This window comes from Balaenoptera acutorostrata, chromosome 20, assembly GCF_949987535.1.
Source record: "Balaenoptera acutorostrata chromosome 20, mBalAcu1.1, whole genome shotgun sequence".
Classification (NCBI taxonomy): Eukaryota; Metazoa; Chordata; class Mammalia; order Artiodactyla; family Balaenopteridae; genus Balaenoptera; species Balaenoptera acutorostrata.
The window spans coordinates 54,275,957-54,291,236 of record NC_080083.1 but is presented as its reverse complement, the minus strand read 5'-3'; the positions used below and the strand labels follow the sequence as shown (position 1 = coordinate 54,291,236).

At 50.1% G+C, this 15,280-nt stretch overlaps 1 protein-coding gene across 4 annotated transcripts in view; it reads right to left on the bottom strand.

The window, feature by feature from the left end:
* Window positions 1-15,280, bottom strand: part of CYTH1 (cytohesin 1) — an 81,550-nt gene that overhangs the window by 33,269 nt on the left and 33,001 nt on the right. The window contains exon 1 of one of the 4 annotated variants that reach the window (XM_007185788.3): window positions 11,368-11,598. The exons of 1 other annotated variant lie outside the window; for it this stretch is intronic. In XM_007185788.3, coding sequence (XP_007185850.1) covers window positions 11,368-11,395 — 28 coding nt within the window. In that variant the 5' untranslated portion in view covers window positions 11,396-11,598. Of the gene's footprint in view, window positions 1-846; window positions 933-11,367; window positions 11,599-15,280 lie in introns of those variants that run through there. 2 more of the 4 variants (XM_007185785.3, XM_007185787.3) reach the window with 2 other exon arrangements.

Sequence of the window (15,280 nt, the reverse complement as noted above, 5' to 3'; positions counted from 1 at the left end):
GCTCGGCAAGGAGAGCCATGTTCTACCTCTGGCTCCTTGAGACATCGCGCAGCCCTCGTGCTCTCAGGGCGAGTCTGGGAGCTCCCATCCCAGCAGCAGAACCGAGCATCGGCGCCCCTCTCCTCCCTCCCCACACCAGCTGCCATCTCTGGCGCTGCACAGCTGTGCCACCACACCCCTTCCCTCCAAAAGAGAGGCTCGGTGAGGGCGTGAAGAACTGAAGAAGTCACTTCGCTCTCACTTTACCCGCCTTCCGAAAGCCTATGTGTACGCTGGCCCTTTGTAAAACCCTGAATACTTCTGCAGACTGAAACATTGCCCCCCCCCACCTTGGCTGACAGCTGGAACAGACCCCTGGCACCAAAATAAACGTGGGTCTCCAGCTCCTCTTCTGTGTGCATTTTTGGAAAGAGGGCTACCATACCGGGGGAAGGGTCCAAAGTTCTTAATGAGTAAAATAAAAACTCCTAGGGTGGGCTGAGAGGGGGATCTTGCCGGATTTGCCCCTCTGCTTTCTGCCAGCCTATTTCTAACCTCACCAGAGCAGGACCACAGAAATCAGTTATTAGCTTGTTCCTCAATCTCAGGCCTAGAAGAAACCACACTGAAGGCTTAAACCTCTATTTGAAGAAGCTACTGGAAAAACCCTAGGAGGAGAGAGCAGAACGCGAAACCACAAGACAGACATGCAGAGAAGCAGCCGCTGCACACATCACGCTGCTGCCTGCTCCTGGGTGGGAGAGGCCGGCAGCGGCGGCGGCGCATAATAATAACAACAGAGGGATCCGCGCTCTACAGGAAGCTGCACACGATGGGCTCACACGCGCCACCCACCCAGCCTCTTACCCAGGGCGAGTCCCCTCTCCGGCAGCCCCAGGATCCCGGCAGCCCCAGGGCGGCAACGTCAAAGCCCAGGCAGCCGGCAGCTCTCAGCTTCAGAGGCCATGGTGGCCCGGCACCGCGACCCCCCAGTCCCAGGCCCCCGGCTGCCCCCACAGCGCCGGGCGGAGGCAGCGATGGAGCCCGCACAGAACGTGCGTCCGCACAGCCAGGGCAGAGGCGGCGGCCGCGGACACAAAAGCTGAGCGGAAACCCGGGTGGAGAGGGAACCGATGCTGGTGGGGAAGGCAGGCGTGGACGGAGATGTCGCCGGGCTGACACTTGGAGCGTGTGCTCCGTCCTCCAGGCTTATTTCCATGAATGCGATGACAGTGCCCCGCCCACCACGCCCCCACTCGCGGCCTCGGAGGGGGGACGCACCAAGAGCCTTTGCTCACAGGCTGCAGCGGCTTTTTTCTCCCCCTTGGAAGCAAAAAGCTGATGGTGGCTTCCCAGGGAGGATGTTAACCCTTACTTAAGGGACCCTCTCCCTTCCTGAGTGGATAAACAAGCGGGCAGGATCCAGAGGGCAGGCTGTCCTGTCACCCTCAGCGCAAGGCCACCTCCTTTGCCCAGCCCCGTGTCAGCAGGCAGGGACGCTGACCACGCCGCTCCAACACCATCCCCCCCCCCCCCGGCTTCCTGTCCTCGGAGGCCCTAGGCCCCCTGTCTCCACGTGGCACGCTCCAGCCTTTTTACTAAAAAGGACCTGCCTCCCACTCAGGCCATGTGCTAACCACTCTCTCCACACACGGGCCATAGGTGTTTCCGCACCAGAGGCTGCAACAGAGCGTTCCAGTATATTCTGGCTAGGCTGAGTGAGGCAGGTGGGTCCAGGGATGATACTGTAAGATGGCTGGTGACAAGAAACGTCGCTACAGCCTGAGAGGAGTGGCTCTCAAACTCCAGGGCGCGAGGATCACCAAGGGCACCATCAGACACACAGATCTGGGACCCCAGGCTGAGACTCGGGTTCCAGAGGCTCAGGGCCCCGTGTTAAGCCAGAACACAGGGTGACTGGAAGCCCTGTCTGCAGACCCCTCTGGGAAGCACTGCCTTTGACTAATAAGGGAGGAGACATAAGGATTTTAAAACAAGTGCCAAATAAGCAAGGAGAAAAAAGAGAAAATAAACCACTACACTAGATGAGGTTCTCCGACCTCGGCACTATTGACATTTCGGGGATCATTCTGTGTCGAGGGCATCCTGGTGCCTTAGAGCACATTTAACTGCACCCTGGCCGCCACCCACTGGATGCCAGTAACACCCCACCCTATCCCCCAGATAGGACAACCCCAAACGTCTCCAGACGTTGCCAAATCCCCTGAAGGGCAAAAGTGTCCTGCTTAAGAAGCACTGGTTCAGGCACACGACAACAACAGGAGGAAAAACACTTAAAAATCCCACACCCTCCCCTGCCTTCCAGTCCTCTGCCCTTAGGAAACCGCTGACAGGAGGCATCCTCCCCCACCACACTAACGTGCGATCCATACTCTGAGGTTTCCTCATCACCAGGAGGGTCACCAGACCTAACCAAACACTTGGGCTTTGCAGCCTAGCCTGTCTTTAAAGAAACAGCCACAATATGAACAATTTTATTTTTGTGTCGAAATGGCAGTTCTCATCTAAAAGAATCATACCAAATCTACGAGAAATAAACCCTAAAATTATTTATGAGATCTTTGCTTTAAGCTGCAAAAGGGAGACAAGTTTTCAACAAAGACGTGGACTGAGAGACCCTAACTGACACTCAGTCTGGTGAGTTGCCCATCCCTCACCCGGCCCCAGGGAGAGCCCATCCTCCCGGGTCCACCAGAGCACCTCCTCCCCAGCCTGTTTCCGTTTCCTTGTCATTGTTTAGAGGCTCATCCTGGCCAGCCATGAAGAGCCACCTCTTACGGGGAGAACTCCCTCAGTTCACACAAATGAACCCTCACTTAAAGGCCTTCTTCACACCGTTTCCTTGGAACAATGTTTGTATCATGCAGTTTACCACCTGGTTGGACACTGTCCTGTTCCCAGGGGGTTATCTGCCCATGAAATTAAGCTCTTGCCTTCCAGTAAAATACCATAAATATTCTCACAGCACTCTGCACAGTCCTAAGGGCTATGTCCCCCTTTCTGAGCTAACATCAAAATACACACAGACACACTCCAGGGATTTAAAGGTCCCAGCAGGCAGATCCTGACCTATCACTTTCTGTGCACGACTCGGTCATAAGGCACAGGCTCACTGTGGCTCACCCTTAACTCACCAGCTACAATTCAACAACAGAGGATCCACCACTGGGCTTGACTTGTAGCGTGTAAACCAGCAAAGGCCTCAGCGTGAAGCCAGGCCAGACTGGCTGGCAGCAAAGCCTGCACCACGGTCAATTCTTGGCACAAACAGTATGATCCAAGGAAGCAAGGAGACAAGAAGTGAGAGTGAAAAGCTACCGACAGGAAGTCTGCAGTGTGGCCCGCCTCTTCTCTAAAGACAGATCTCAATAAACGGCCCCACAATCAAGTTTATGAAATCACAGCGATGATCAGAGAAAAAGACTGTTCACCGGCTAGTAATCTCAGGAAATCTACCAACAGAGAAAATAAAAGCTTTAAAAAATTACTTTCTCAGACTTGTAATCTAACAAACAATCTTTGGGGAAAAAATGGTTACCACCCATAAACCAGGTACCCTATTAGTAACTACCCTATTAGTTACCGTAGAAGATACAAAGATGGTAAGACATGGTTCGGGCCCCCAAAGAGCTTACATGTTACTGGTCCTTTTAAAGAAAAAAGAATCAAGCAGCAAGTAAGCGCCAAATGAATGCTGGCGACAGGCGTCACGGGGTCAGAGACAGCCAAGCCCGCGGCCAGGTTGTCCCAGGAGACCCCAACGAGAGCTGAGGCTGGGCCATCGGTGAGAGGGCCCTCGAGGCTGGGGACAGAGGACAAACGGGGACAGGGGAGAACAAGCTGGAAATGCCTGGAAAAGCTGCACATGTCAGACCATGCCCTTTGAGTCTGGCATGAGGACATCTGACTGTCCTGTTGTCAGGCAGGAGGCAAGGTAGAGACAGAGTGGGAAGGGGCGTGGGGGCACCCGGAGAGACGGACGGGGAACTTTTCCGCGGTGGCCAGGGAGAAGTGACAGGAACACAGGGCGTTCGTCCAAGGCAGCGAAACTTGGGCTCAGAAGCGGGAACAGAGGACTAAGTGTCTTCTGCCCCCCTGGTAGCTCAGAGCTTCCACGGCCACCCTGTGCGACACCCGCTCCCCACACCACGCGCCGTCTCCCCAGGGCTGCCTTGAACCGGGCCCTCCGCCACGCGCGCAGGGTGGTCTGCAGCACTTGCTTATTCCACAGACAGCTCCTGAGAGGCAGTAAATCAGTGTCTTTCAATTCATCAACATCACAGACTTGCTAACCCTACGCACTCGGCCTCCCCGAGCCCCGCGTCACCTGGGCAAAGGCCCTGCACCAGCCCATCCCAGGCGTGGAGCCCTCCACTCTCAGCATCCCCGCCTCCCCTGCTTCTGTGTCACACAAAACTCAGGCATGGCGTTTCAACCATTCTACCCTATTCCTTATGCTTTAAAATGCTGAATTGCTCTTTAGTAAAAGCTAGGAGCATAAATGCTTCTTCAAAGAAGCTTCTGTCCCCTCTCTGAGAAAGGCCTGAAGCAACCGAGAGGGTAGCAGTTCCTAACTCTAACCTCAAAGTAGAAAAAGCCAGCTCCCGGTGCCAGACATCAACCCTTCTCAGAGCTGCCCGAAGTCCAGAGAAGCGCCCCTGAGGTCTGAGAGAAGCCCGAGAGGAGCTGGAGGCACCGACCCAGGCGCCCGCGCTCCGGGTCCCAGTGGTCCTGGGTCCGCTCACAGGCAGCAGAGCCGGGGCAGGCAAGGGCCAGCCTCCCTGATGGGGCCTGCTCCCGGCACCAGCGCAGGGATCTCATCCCTGCCGGGGCTGCCCTCGGCCATCCTCTCCCTCCTGGCCTTTGCAGAGGGCGCAGCAGAGACAGGAGGAGACTGCAGGGAGGAAGGAGGGGAGGACTGCGGGGCCACGAGGAGGCTGAGGCAGGCGGTGGGCAACGCTCTGTCCGCGGAGACCCAGGGCGGCACGGTGCCTCACAGCCACCAGCTCAAGGAGGCGAGCTGACCCGTGAGAGGGCGGGGGCCTCCTCCCTCCAGTACAAGCAGATCCTCCTCTCTTCTACCCCCAAACACCAGCAAATTCCCCGCAAGCCAGCGTGCTTACTGTGCCAGGAGCAAGTCACCAAGAAAACAAGGAAGATCTGAGCACGGGCAGAAAGACCCCTACAGGAAAAGCTGTCCTCAGTATGTGCCTCAGTTTCTAAAACTATTTACCTTAACAACAAGAGTTTCACCGGAGCGCAACAGATAAAACAATATTAAAGTTCATATGGAAAATGTATGTATGAATAGCCTAGAAAACTATGAAGAGGAAGAAGGGTAATGTGAGGCGAGCCTCTGCCAGAGATTAAAGTGTTGAGACATCAATAATTTGAAATTTCAGCACTAGAGAAGGAAAACAGCAGAAAAGAAACTCAAGAAATACTGAAATACACAGGTGGCACTTCAAGTCATAAAATCTCATAAAGAAAATATTTTTAAAAGATACAAAAATATAAAGAAAAATAGGATTATTCAGTCAATGGTGGGGGGGCAATTAGCCAGCTACCCATTTGAGGGAAAACTAAGCTGAATGTCTACCTCATTTATATCAGAATAAATTCTAGCTGAATCAAAGATTTTAATGTAAAAAAAGAAACCACAAAAATTCTAGAATAAAGCATGGATTAATATGGTCATAATCTCAGAGAGTCTGTTCAGTTTGCTATAATAAAATGTAAAGCTTCAGAATGGAAAATAAAGTTCTATGAGCTAAAAGGTAAACAACCAGGACAACAAATGTGCAAAATATATGACAGAGGATTAACTTCTTTTCACAAGGAGAGCAGCATATAGAGCAGTAAGACAAAGGTGGACACAACCAGCGAAAGACATAAAAAGCAGACCCAGAAAGAGAAACACAATGGCCAGACATGAAGGACGCTTAAACTCTCAAGTTAAAGCACGAACACCACACCGCTTCCAGTGAGTCTGGCAGAAATGAGAGCGTCCGCCAAGGGCGCGGGAGTACACAGACGGCCCAGGCTCTGCTGGGGGAGTGTAAACGGCGCAACCTTTCTGCAGTACTTTTCAATTCAGCAATTCCGTTTAAGAATTTATCCAATGGACATACTCCCAAAAGTGCAAAAATGAAAACTACTTACACACGATTTGGTCATGAAAAAGAACGAGCTGATCGGTGGATGCCAGCACAGAAAGATCTCCCAGACACTGTGCCACGGGAAGGAACGGGACACCATGCGCGTGGCACCGATGCTGGTAAACGCAAGATCTGAGAAGGACGCACTTGAAACTGTCAACAGGGACCCTGTTCAGAGACGAGGAGTGTGAAGAGGGAGCAAGCAGAGGCGGCAACACCGCATTTTATACCTTTCTGTGTATCTGGATCCACAAATGAGGCAAAATTGTATGTTGAAATTTCTATTCAGAGAAAATATGGAAATGTCACCAGCCACTTACCCCAAAACATTTGCTCAGTTTAATGACTAATTATTCCTTTAGTGGAAGGAACATACTTGAGTCCTGTTATAATGCGTGTGAAACCCCTGAGGCAACTATACCATCATGCCACACTGTCTACGTGGGATTCCAACGTATTTCTATGAATCAGAATCCTGAACGCTTAACAGAAGAGACTTAAGGTGCCAGAAAGAGAGGAGACGCAGAAACAGCCACTGACTTAGAAAAGAAATGCATTGCATTTTTCTAGGTCAGAAGTTAAGCTTTCATGATTTCTCCATAGGGTAAGGAAGGAAGAACATACAAAAGTCAAGAAATTATCTTCATAAGAAGGGAAGGAGTGGCGGGGCAAGTCCTGACCATGAGCAGAACTGAGGGCAGCAGGACTGACTTCTGTCCCCGTTTTCACTGGTGTGTCACACCCAGCACGGGCTCAGGAGGAGGACACGTGGGTCCCAAGAGCAGCGCATCTCAGCAGTGCTGCCCAACGCCAGCCCCGGTGGAGTTCCATGTCCCCCCCCAGGAGCCGCGGACCCACAAGCCTGTGGCCCCTCTGCGTCTAGTGACTGTCCCAGCTGCAAAATGAACCCATCTGAATCCCCATGAGCGGAAGCTCTTCACAAGGTAACAGGAGAAGACAGCAGCAGTTACAAGAGTCTTTTTCTAAAAAGGAAATCTCAGCTGGGCTGCAACAAACAGAAAGAGGAGCAGAGACAAGAACAATGTAAATTCAGTAAAGGTGCCTTTGGAAGGCTGTCAAAATGCAAGGGAAAAGTGAGAAATGGATATTATAAAAAACTTCCAGGACGTCTACCCCTCCACATTTAACGTCACCAGCAGCAAACTCTATGTGGGTCCTGTGCTGCCAGCCGCCCCCCAAACATATTCAGCGAATCTTCCAGAGCCACAGGAAGGGCTGCACCACAAGGTCCTGACGCCTCCCGTCCAGATCTACCACACCTGCCTTGTCCTCGTCTCCACTGCCCACTGGCAGGCTGGGGGCTCCTAAGGCCCCAGACCGGTGTCCTGCCAAGACCCACACTCCCTGCCTCTTCTTTCCACAATGCTGGCTCCTCAGACAACTCCACCTGCTGCCCTCCGCACCCCACCTGCCTCCTGGACGCTGGGTCCTGACCTCTGGAAGCCAGCCCTATGCATTTATGTTCCGTACCAAAGAGAACTTGGGAGGCTGCAGAAAGCCTTAGATGACGGATAAAGGTCCGCTCTTTTCAGAGCAGAACCCGAGGCCCATTTCTGTTCATCTCTTTCATCAAGAAGAAAGGGCAGTCCTGACCCTCTGTTCAACGCTGCGGGCACTCACGCTGGTGCGGTCCACAGACAGCCTATGCAATCCAGGCTAGAGCCTATGAAATCCAGACCAGAGCAAGTCCCCTTCAAAACTGGTCCCAGCAGATGGTGATGCAGGTCTGCTGAGATGTGTGCTTTGTACAGCGCCAAGCGCTCTAGCTTAAAAATAAAGATGTAACCATTTTTGATTTCACAAAATACAAACTCAACTCCTAAGGAAGGGAGTGAGGAGTATCTACAGATGTTCACTTACAGCACCTCTGCTTTTCTGTTTAATACTCGCCTCGACCTCAGCAACCTGCCCAACATGAGGCTGGCACAATGACAAGGAACGCGTTTAGAGGATGGGATGAGGGGTAAGTTACCATCAGAGAGAGTATTCTAGACGCAACCTGAAAATCCAGTGTCCTAAGGGAGAGGCACTCTATTTAATTCCATTCTATTCAGCATATTTTCCTATAAATAACACTATCCTACACTCACATAGTATCCATGGCTTAAAATCTTTTTTCATTTCCATTTTTATTTGAACTTGACTACAAAGTCCGACTATGAACTCTGCACATTTCCTGACAATGAACTATGCACTGTTACCTCCAGTTTATAGAGGTAAGACTCAATGAGTATAAATAATCTACAAACAGACCAAGCCCAATTCAAACTCACTGGCTGAGCCCTCAGCTCTTTATTTTCTCTCACGGGAATAATAAAAGCCACGTCAGCTCAGCGTTTACTGTGCATCTGCATATGCCCAGCCTGTGCTCGGAGCTGGGATTTAAAGAGCTCCAGCCCATGCCCTGCACAGAAGGGAGAGGCCAGAGGGGTAGGCAAGCGAGCCTGTGGTGGTAGCACATGCTGCCACGGCGGCCACGCCTGCCCAGGGATCAGAGGACACCAGGGACCGAGCGGCTTCAGAGCAGTCAAGCCTCTGAGCCAGGAGTTGAGAACAAATGAGTTCCCCAAATGGAGAAGCAGAGACAGCACGGATGCACATCCCAAGTGAGGGGAGGAGGCCAGGGAGTAGCTGGGTTCCTGGAGACAGTGAGCACACCTTGGGTCAGGGCCCAGGGCACCCGGCAGAGAGCCTGGGCTATGCAGGTGAAGGCCTCGTGTCACACACACACCAAGGAGCTGGGATTCCATCCCAAAGAGAAGGCTCAAAGGCAAACCAAGGAGGACCAAACACTCAAAAGGTAAGATTAAACGGCTAAAAAATAGCCTCAGGCAGTTAAGAAAACAGTGCTCAGTTCAATACAATGGTTAAGTCTCGCATGCACCTGCACAACTGCCACTGGTTAGTCCTCACTCACACACACCTGCATAAGTGGAGTAGAAATTGATGAGCATAAGTACCAAGTCGGGACAGAGGCAACGCCACATCTGTAACTGAAGGACTGTGGATTAGACACTCGTGCAGCAGGTAGGATCTGACTTCTTTAGACATTTTCTTTTTTTTAATAAATTTATTTAGTTATGGCTGCGTTGGGTCTTCGTTGCTGCGTGCGGACTACTCTTCGTTGTGGTGCGCGGGCTTCTCATTGCGGGAGCTTCTCTTGCTGCAGAGCACGGGCTCTAGGCGCGCAGGCTTCAGTACTTGTGGCTCACGGGCTCTAGAGTGCAGGCTCAGTAGTCGTGGTGCACAGGCTTAGTTGCTCCGTGGCATGTGGGATCTTCCCGGACCAGGGCTTGAACCCGTGTCCCCTGCGTTGGCAGGCAGATTCTTAACCACTGCACCACCAGGGAAGCCCCTTTAGAGACATTTTTTAAAACTTCATTCCCCTGTGTGGGGCAGCTCTTTGGGTAACAATCTAATCAATGCAACTGTGTGAGAAGCACACGCTGACACTTAACCATCCCTCCCCGGGATGCTTGGGGACCTGCCCGGGAAAGTCCATTTGCTCCCTTCACTTTCACATCTGCCTGATGCCATTTCTGCATCTCACCTCAATACCTAGGGGTATCTATCTTAGCAACAATGCCCTCCCTAATGTCCCAAATAGACAACAAGATGAAACACTCCCAGGAGGGTTGAGGGAAATGGAGAACCACCCTTTCTTGAAGGTGACTTTTTCAAAGCAAAGTTGCACATTAATCTTACCACTAAAATCTGATCTCTAAAAGCCCTGGCCCTACTCCCACCCCTGAATCAAGGGCACACACACTGAGCAGTTTATGTTGAATGTTAAAGCCTCTAGGATGGCTAGAGGCTGACGACATGGGACCCCTTGATTTTGACTTTGAAGCGACTGTTAGCACCACCTCGGTGGGTCTGAAGCCAGGCTACCCAGAAGGAGCAGCAATAGGTAAGAGGGTAGAACTGGCTCCGTGAGCAGCGGTCACCATCTGCCCAGGCCAGGCCGGCGCAGCCCTACAAACCCAGGGTCATCCGCCAATGTCCTCTTCCACTTTCACGAGGCTCCCCTTTTGAACGACAGACCTTGGCTACCGTGGACTCACCTTTCAGATACAAAACCTCCCATGGGGGCGGTTCAGCCCTGACCTCAAACTGCCTCATTATCGTCCCCTCTTCACATGCCAAGTGTCATTATCAACACCAAACGCCCTCTCTCCCAAAGGCTTTCACACACGGTACAGCTTTTCAAACCACCCTGTGAATATGGTCCAAGATACTCTGTCTGACATAGAGGTAAAACTTGAAAATACTATATAGTGAACCAGATAAGGAAAAGCATAAAAAGGACCCCCAAAGTTTATTATCACTTTCACAAAATCCATTTTGAAAAACAGCCTAATATTTATTGCTGACTTATTCATATCATTCAGTACCAGCTACAAACCAGTATACATTTTGCTTTTTGTCTTACGGCATTAAAACATGGCCATCTGATGAAAGCATCACAAGAAAACATACACACATCCACACACAAAACTTAACCTCAGAACGTTTGAGAGCCCTGACCTAGGGTGCTTTAAGCCAGTTCTTCTGCAAAAGCTTTTGGGATTTATAATCCACAAAATTTGTCACCCCTTTACTCATAGCTTCACTGTTTACAGTGTGGGTGTGGAGAAGACGAAGGAAGTTCCCCAGACCTGACAAGGCTTCAGTCTTTACCTAATACCAAAAGAGGAAGATCAAATAACTATGGATATTCTCTTTGTTACATTTTTATTTAATAAAAATGGTTAATATTCATCTTGAACCTCACCAATACTTTCAACCTGGTCTCTAACATCTTTCCTTTTTAGTGTCACACTCACTCTGGGTGTACACGCAACTTCCAGAGCTTCTAAGACTGCTGCTCAGATTCAGGAAATCAGACACGATCACCAAGTAGGAGGGCACATGCCACCAAGACGCACCCAGGGGGATCTTCAATGAAAAGTAAAGAGTGGGGGTGGGGGCTGGGGGACGTCTTCAGTTTAAAAACACAGCATCTCTCTGGCTCACGCGCTCTCTCTCTCTCTCTCACACACACACACACGCACACACAGAGGCAAGAGACTGTCGGTTGGTACTTTTTCTCAAGAGGCAGTAAAACTGTCGTCACAGAATTTCACATGTCAATCAAAAGAGCTACTTAAACCCCACCCCATATACCCAAGCCAGGACTGGGACTCACCGTCCTCTTCTTTGGTTTTAAGGACCATCTTTTCTGTCACAGTAGGACACTGAAGGTTGCTGGGTTTTGTTCTTCAAAGGAGAACTCAGAGCAAACACTCCCTGGGAGGCAGGGCCGGGTGGGGCAGGAATACCTGTGAGCTGTCCAGCCACCGGGACAGCTCAGAGCTGCTTCCTGGACCGACAGGGAACTCGCTGGCCGCACTCCTGGACCAATCAGCCTCCAGTCACAGAAGCGTCACTCCCAGTTCACGGCCACCACCCAGTTCCTGAAGTCAAGCTCAAGTAGCTTCCGAGAGGTTAACCACCTCCTCCCTGGAAGCAGTCTGAGCTGGAGTCCAACGAGTAACAGCGGCACTTCTGGTCTCAGATTCGCCCAAAGCAGCAGACAGAGCTGGCGTCTCTCTCTTCACTTCCCAAGTACCTTCTTAGAATGGAATCACTTAAAAACCCCTGGTTGTCTCACAAGGAGATAACAGCGCATTTCCCAAGAGCATGACTAAGAGATCGTAATCATGACAGTATGTTGTGAGGTCACAGGATAAAAGTAGAAGGCGGATTTTAGAGGCCAAAAAAAAAAAAAATCTAAGGGCATTATTCCCAATATAAGTTCAATTTCATCCCCATTCTATGTTCTAATATATTGCACCAAACTGTTCTTTTCTCTTACTATAGTCATGACACATGTTTATTATTGAAATTAGATTACAGTAGTGGCGGGGGACGGGTCACCCAGGGATAACCACTGACGACATTTCAGTATATATTCTTTACATTTTTCCAGATTTTTGTTTTATGTATTATATTCTTATTCTCTGTGTTTTACATGTAAAATTTAACTATATATACATTTCTTTATATCTCTATATCTCTCATATCTGTCATAGTTCATATGTATAACCACATATATTATACAATATATGAGATATATTCATCCTTAAGATATATTTACCTCAAGAGATAAGTATACAGACAGTCCCCGACTTACAATGGTTGACTTTTTTTTTTTTCCACACCGTGCGGCATGCAGGATCTTAGTTCCCCGACCAGGGATCAAACCCATGCCCCCTGCAGTGGAAGCATGGAGCCCTAACCACTGGACAACCAGGGAAGTCCCACAATGGTTGACTTATGATTTTTCCACTTTATGATGGTGTGAAAGCAACATGCATTCAGTAGAAACCATACTTCGAACGTTGTTCTTTTCCAGGCTAGCGTTATGCGGTCCAATCCTCTCCTGTGATGCTGGGCGGCAGCAGCAGTGAGCACAGCCCCCAGTCAGCCCATGATCACAAGGGTGAACAACCGATACACTTACAACCATCCTGGACCCAGACAACTGTTCTGTTTCTCAGTGTCAATACAGTATTCAAGCCATTACATGAGAAAATCAACACTTTATTACAAAATAGCCTCTGTGTTAGATGATTTTGCCCCACTGCAGGGGGGCAAAACACACTGTGTGTGTTTTGAGCACCTTTAAGGTAGGCTGCGCTAAGCTATGATGTTCACTTTAGGTGTATTACATGCATTTTTGACCTACAACATTTTCAACTTACAATGGGTTTATCAGGATGTAGCCTGAAAGAAAGCCTCCATGAATATCCACGTAACGTTCTGGGAAAAGTCTTTTTCTCAGCACAATACCCACGTCAGTCACAATCCCAAGGAGACAGAGACGTACTCAGAGTGGGAGTCTGGAGAGAAGAGAGGGACTGTCTATAAAAGTGAGGGTGGAGGGGCTTCCCTGGTGGCGCAGTGGTTGAGAATCTGCCTGCTAATGCAGGGGACACGGGTTCGAGCCCTGGTCTGGGAGGATCCCACATGCCGCGGAGCAACTGGGCCCGTGAGCCACAACTGCTGAGCCTGCGCGTCTGGAGCCTGTGCCCCGCAACGGGAGGGGCCGCGATAGTGAGAGGCCCACGCACCGCGATGAAGAAGTGGCCCCCGCACCACGATGAAGAGTGGCCCCCGCTTGCCACAACTAGAGAAAGCCCTCACACGAAACGAAGACCCAACACAGCTAAAAATAAATAAATAAATAAATAAATAAATAAATAAATAAATAAGTAAATAAATAAATAAATAAATAAATAGAGTAGCTATAAAAAAAAAAAGTGAGGGTGGAGTGTGGGGAGACCACAGGGAGAGACGCAGCAGCAGGGCCAGTGAGAGGGGGCGGCCCTGACCCAGGCCAGGCCTGCTGGGCAGCGGAGTAGAGAGGCTGCTGGCAGGACCACAGGTAGAGGGTTCAGCCGACCTTAGCTCCCTGGTGGGGAGAAGACACCTTGACCTCACTGTCCCCTGGCCCGCCAGTCTCCTACATAATCCAACAGGGCCAGAGGACCAGGGAGAGCATAGAGAGTGGAGCTGTGAGGGCACAACACAAACCACAAGGCCCCAGGAACCGGCCCTGAAGAATTCAATGGCCTGACATCTGCCCACCAAGTCTCAGCCCCGTAATCACCAGTTTCAAGACCCCCTTCCTGGGACCCTGTGCCTCTCCAGGCTCGTCTCTCACCACCATGCCTGGTTTGTTTCTCTAAGCAAAAGATGCACACATCATATAAAAAGCAAATAGTACCTAAGGCTTAAAACAGAAAACCACGGCTTCCTGCCCAACTCCCCACCCCCCACCCCCGACTCATGCTTCACAGACGTAGGTCTCTTGACTATTTCTTCTGTTCATCACCTCCCTGTTTTGAAATAACTAGTTACACTACTTGTTCTCGAGTTTTCACCTCTAGACGTCAACTGCCTGCCATGGAAGATGAAGACTCGCCTTTTACCCCCACCCCCTCCCACATGCACACACACACACACACGCCCACTCGGTATAATTACACAAACATTTCTGGTTAAATCAGTATTTAGTATTCCCATAAACACTGCTCACAACTCAGCTATATAATGTACTATGATTAAAATAACCACAGAATGGACTAAGTGTCCTTTGTTTGTTTCTGTTTGCTCACGCCAAACTCTCTACCAAGCTATGCAACTGTCAAGACGGTCAAACGCGCCGAGCGGTCTGTTTTCTGAGACGGCCTCCAGAAACTTCCACACTCCTACTCAGCCTGGTCTTGTGGCTCTTGAGGCCCGCGTTCGGGGCACCACCCTGAGCACTCCCCCAGACATTTCCCACCGCTGGACCTGAGTCTCTGATTCCATGTTTTTTTTCTTTCTTGGATTGCTTGCTCATTTTGGTGGAGCACATTCTCTAACAACTAGCAGAGAGAGGCTGTGCAGGGGTGGGTTTTCATCGTCGTCGTTGTGAATTTTGCATGTCTCTTCTCTCACACCTGACATTCTGGCGGGGTGTGGCATTCTAAGCGAAGTCACGTTTCCTGAGCATAGTGGAGGCATCCACTCACTGTTTCCTCTTCCTGTATTGCTCATAGTGATGGTACCATTCTGATTCCCAATATTTTGTATGTGACCTTTTTCCCCTCTCAGGAAGCTTTTAGGACCTTATCTCTATACTCAGTATTGTGAAATTTCATACGTTATGTTAGCCACCAGGTAGAACCTATGTCTGAAGTCTTATACTCTTTAATAAATTCCTGTCCTTTTTTTTTTTTCCAGTTCTTGTTTTTTGGAATTTCTATTAGTTAGACACTGGGCCTCCACTGTGAATCCTTTAACTATTCTTATCTTTTCACTCCTACTTTTCCTCTCCTTTTTGAGCTGCTTTCTAGGAAATATTGTTGCAATGGCCCGAATGTCTGTGTCCCACCCGCCCCAACTCATATGTTGAAACCCTAATGTGATGGTGTTTGGAGGTGCAGCCTCTGGGAGGTGATTAGGTCATGAGGGTGAAGCCACCTTGATGGGATAAGTGCCCTTATAAGAAGAGGCCAGAGAGTTAACTAGCTCTCTCTTTCTGCCACGTGAGGACACAGCGAGAAGATAGC